A 5122-nucleotide genomic window follows, 5' to 3' on the forward strand; every position below is an offset into this window, starting at 1 on the left:
CTACATGTACAAGTCGGCCACACTCAAAGCAAAAATGGGCACCTTCTCATAGTAAAAGGCATACCATCTCCGAACCTTATCCTCTGGATGCCTCTTACAAGCGGATCATAAAACTGAGATTTTTGTACGAACCCTTAGCTGGTTACCTCTTGCCATCCCATCTTTATCCACATCCACTCTGATTGCCTGTCCCAACTAGTTCCCTGGTGCTTCACCAAAAGCTTTTGTCCTCCTGTCTAGTGGGAGATCAACCACTCGAACCCAGACATAAATTGAGTCGAAAACCATCTCCGACGGCCTAGTGTTACCTTCATAATCTTTCATAATCAGTACGTTAAAATCATATTGCCGAGGCCCGTTGTTCAGTGCATGCTTCTAGTCCCCCTCACTGCCAAAGTGAACCACAAATTTATTTCCGCCTAGATCCCTGAACTGAGCTTCACGATGCAATCCCCACGCTCTATGCATGGTTTTTTTCTAAAGCAATTTTCACCATTGGTTTCGATGAGCAGACCTTGCCTACTGCCGACCAACGAGAATTCTTCGGCACCACATGCTCTGGTTCAGGAAAAACCATCCCCTCAGCCTCCTTATCCATTAAGACCACCCCCCCAAGCCTCGCAGAGAGACTCGGCGTCGGATCCGGAGTTTTGCTCGCAATTGGGGATTTGGAGCATCTCCGACTAGCTGAATCTCCAAGGTTGCGCGGGGGAGTGTTGGTCACCACCGCGCCCGCTGTCGCAGCTTTCTTCTGGTTTGAAGCCATTGCTGCGTTCTGCCCCATAGATGGGTTCATCGATGTCCTCTTGTCGGTGGTCGCCGTTCCTACCGGTGTAGCCTTGGCCACCGACGACTCCTTCCTTGGATTGGCTCCGCCCCCGGTTGAAGCCGATCGAGGGGTTGCCCGTCGATTTTGGAGTAGCCGCCGCCGCAACCCCGGATGCCATCTTCTCCGAAGTCCTCAACGATCTCCCGTCTTCCCGCTCCGCCATTAGCACCGCCCCTAGCCAAGGGAAACACCACCGGTCTGTGTCCAGGGCAGCGCCATCGCCGCCCTATCCACCACCGTAAGCTCACCACCCCCGCTGGCAAAACCCTAACCCTAGCACAGCCTAGCAATCGCCCGCCTATCGCCTTAGCGTTTTTTCCGCGTGGTGGACCCTCCTTGTACGAGGCCTACTCCTTGTAGGTTATCACTAATCTAACTGATGTGTTATGCCCAGCATACATGGCGCTGCACCGGAGTCGGCAGCGCGAAAAGTATCCGGTCCGTCAATTTCTGATCTGTCTGCCTGCCGCCGAATTAACAACCACGTTGAAATTTTCGTGCAGTCCCTCGACGAGCACGTGTTCTTGGTGCCAAAGTCGACCAGAAAGAAGCACCCCACGTCCCCCCTATTTGACAGCAACAGCCCACAGGACGCGCGATTCCTATAAATCAAACCCATCTCACCACCTCCTAATCATCCATCAGCGTTTCATTATTCCTGCAACCAACACCCGATCAACTAGCAGAGGCACTGCGAGCTAGCCAGGCTTCCAGAGCGTACAGGGCGACCGATCGATCCATCGACCGACCGGCAAGCAATGGCGGCGACAGGGAGCGCTAAGGGCCTACGGTTCGCTGCAGCGTGCGGCGTTCTCAGCCGCTGCATCAAGGCGGCGGAGGCGCGGCCGGCGGCCACGGTGGTCCTCCCCCTCATGCCCGGAGCGGAAGTGCCCGCGCGAGACGAGCAAGCGGCAGGTCCTGCGCCGGCGAACGCGCAGATGACCATCTTCTACGGCGGGCAGGTGCTGGTGCTGGACGAGGTCCCAGCCGACAGGGCGGCCGAGCTGCTCCGTGTCGCTGCCGCTGCAGGCACCAAGAGAGGGGACGGCGAGGCAGCGGATGGCGACCTGCCCATGGCGAGGAAGGCGTCCCTGCAGCGGTTCATGGAGAAGCGCAAGGGAAGCGTCGCCGCGCGCGCCGTCCCCTACAGCCGCCCCGACGGCGGCGCGGCCTCTTGTAACCGTCTCACGCTTACGCTCTGATTCGTGTTAAGCTTAGAGGCTCACCAAGTGTACATGCTTAGCTGTTTTATTGGAGCTCGCCAATAAACTGTATACTGCAAATATATATCACCATTGACATTAAACTGAGTGTTCCCATGAGACTACTGTACTTGTTTCGATCCCACTACACACAGATCACAGGAACTACTGTCACAATGTCCAGGAACGGATTTCTCAACCACAGGAACAACTACACAGAGAGGCTGAATTCAAGTGAGATCCCCCTTGCCAGAGTACTTCGGTTCAGTTCTATGATCCACCTCACCTGTTCTGCTCGCTGTCTTATACAATTGTGGCCCAGCAGTGTGCATGTCAGGCTTGGACTGCATCGGCCCTTCTGAATAAGTGTCGCTTGGATCAAGTTCAGTTTCATCAGACACCTCTTTTGACAGTCGCCGTTTTTCCTCATCTTGTTCCAGTTCTGTGTCCTTGACTATGGAACGCGTATGTCATTGCCTCTGGGTTGTTATACTACTGCACTGCAGTATAAAGCTTTGTAAAAAGGCAGGTGCAAATTCAAGTTTGATGGATTTACAAAAACGGTGAACAGGCATGTGAACAGAAATTCAAGCTTTGTAGAAAGGCATGTGAACATTTTTAAGATTTGCCTAATCTGTCAATAGAACAGAAATTTGATATTTACAAAAATGGTGTGGCGCGAATGATAGCAAGAAATTTAAATGTTTCTAATAATTATTTTTCCTGCACAAAATATATGCCAGGGCCCCACCCTTGATGTGCGTGATGACAATCGACAGCATCCAAGAGGTGTCACGGTCCTATATCAGGATGGAACAAATTAGTCCCAAACCGAAAGAAATGGGAGGATAAAATGTTCTCGGTGTGTGAGTAAGATTCAACACACCAAGGTTTACGGAGGAGGTACAATCCAGAGAAGAGAGTCAAGGATGAGAAGAGTACAGGTCAAAGGTAGAGGAGCAAGAGATTGTACACTCGTCTGGTACAAAAGGAAGAAGTAGCCGGAGGAGGAAGAAGGCCAAGCCAGGCCTATTTTGCTCTTTTTTTTGCGGAAAGGTCTATTTTGTTCAATGCCTCATTTGCTTGTCATTGCTTGCCTGTTGTAGCCGGAAAATCCTATTTAACGCGTTCTGCGTCAAATTGTCGGGGTGTCGCACGCGCGGTCCAAGCGATCGACCGAGACGGCTGGGCCGTTAGAAGCGTTCCACGGATCATGGTTTGGGGGACCTACTGGAAGTTTCCAACCGGTTTTGGGAACCTTCTACAAGGTTCCTAAACCGTTTCTTCCTTTTTTTTTCCTTTTTTCTTTTTTCCTTTTTTTTCCTGTTTCTTTTTTCTTCTCTCCTTTTTCGTGTTCTTTTTTATTTCTTTTTTCCTTTTCCTTTTTATCTCTTTTATTTTGTCAAGTTTATTTTTTAACAAATGTTCAGAAATTTTAAAAATTCATATTTTTTAGATTAGTTCATTTTTTCATATAGTGTTACTGTTTTGATATTTTGTCCAGAAATTCCAAAATAAATTTAGAATTTCAAATGTTTGTCTGGTTCATTAATAAAAAGATGTTCAAAATTCATAAAAAATAGAATTTAGAATTCTAAAAATGTTTACATTTTCAATTTTCTGTTCACAAATTTAGTAGATGTTTCGGAATTCAGAAAATGTTCCCACTTTCAAAATTTTGTTCAGAAATTGAAAAAACGTTCATATTTTGAAAATTTGTTCACAAACTCATAAAAAATCGGGATTTTCATCAGATGTTGCCGCATTCAAATTTTGTTCACAAATTCAAAAAAATGTTCTTATTTTGAAAATTTGTTCTCAAATTCAACAAGTGTTCGGGTAAGTTAAAAAAATGTTTGCATTTTCAATTTTTGAACACAAATTCAAAAAATGATCTGGAATTTCGAAAAATATTTCAGCTTTCCAAATTTATTCACAAACTCAAGAAATGTTCATGTTTTCAAATTTTGTTCAAAAATTCAAAAAATGTTCACGGAATTTAGAAATTCGTTCCTATTTTGAAAAAAAATTTGTAACTTCCAAAATGTTCTCATTTCCAATTTTTGGTGCAGTTTTTCAGAATTTTTTTTGCTTTTTTTAAAATTGTTGTTCGTAATTTCGGAAAATGTTCTCATAATTTCAGTTTTACTCCATTTAAAAAAATGTTCATGATTTCAATTTTTAAAATGTTCGTGTTTCCAAAAATATTTACCTTTTCAAAAACAAAGTTACATCTCAAATTCAAAAAAGTTTAATTCTGTTGTGGCATATACTCCATATACAGCGGGCTTCTATTTTAGACACAAATTTCGAGGAATTACAGTGGCGAGTGATTCGAGTTCCCTAGCATGAGCACCTTGGTTCGATCACTCACTGGGGCGTGTATTTGGGAATTTTCGCCTAAGTTTTGCCGACGTTGTTTGTTTCCTAAAGGGCTGTGCTGCAATTCTAGAGCAAGAGCTATTCTGTCGCAGCGGCTAGCACAGCGGGCGCACCCCATCGTACACAAGTTCAAAACCCAGCGCGACCGCTCGTGTTTTTTTCGCGTTTTTTCACCTCGCGAATGCCAAATGGGCCGGCCCAGGCCAGCCGTCCAGGCCAGCGGCTAGCACGTCTGTTTGACGCAAGGACCGTCAAATAGGACCTCCCTATGTTATAGCCTCCCTTGCTTGCCACTTTTAGCCTCCTTGCCTAGACCAAGTCCATTGCGGCTCACCCATGGCCTATGACTGCCACGCGCAATTTGCCTCTGCTACGAATATGACAACTGCGCCCACAAAATATTTCTTGTCCTCAAATGAAAGTGCACAAATGAAAGTGCAATTAATCACCTTGGTGGATTTTGGTAATTAATGCCACCATATCTCAAGGAACTAATGTTTTAACTAGTTTATCTCAAAGAAGTTTCATTAGGTGCAACAAAGGAGATGAAAGGTGACTGAGGGAGTCCTGGACTAGGAGGTGTCCGGATGGCCGAACTATCATCATTGGCCGGACTCCAAGACTATGAAGATACAAGATTGAAGACTTCGTCCCGTGTCCGGAGGGGACTTTCCTTGGCGTGGAAGGCAAATTTGGCAATACGGATATG

At 46.2% G+C, this 5122-nt stretch overlaps 1 protein-coding gene across 1 annotated transcript; it reads left to right on the forward strand.

Annotated features, from left to right (window-relative positions):
- Window positions 1-1458: 1458 nt before the first annotated feature.
- Window positions 1459-2135, forward strand: LOC123161613 (protein TIFY 11e). Its single transcript, XM_044579430.1, has one exon. It carries the CDS (start codon window positions 1588-1590, stop codon window positions 2029-2031), a length of 444 nt encoding a protein of 147 aa, XP_044435365.1. The 5' UTR covers window positions 1459-1587; the 3' UTR covers window positions 2032-2135.
- The last annotated feature ends 2987 nt before the right edge of the window (window positions 2136-5122 follow it).

This window comes from Triticum aestivum, chromosome 7B, assembly GCF_018294505.1.
Source record: "Triticum aestivum cultivar Chinese Spring chromosome 7B, IWGSC CS RefSeq v2.1, whole genome shotgun sequence".
Classification (NCBI taxonomy): Eukaryota; Viridiplantae; Streptophyta; class Magnoliopsida; order Poales; family Poaceae; genus Triticum; species Triticum aestivum.

Coding starts and splice junctions, on each gene's coding strand:
- LOC123161613 (XM_044579430.1), top strand. CDS start 1,588: ATGGCGGCGACAGGGAGCGCTAAGGGCCTACGGTTCGCTGCAGCGTGC.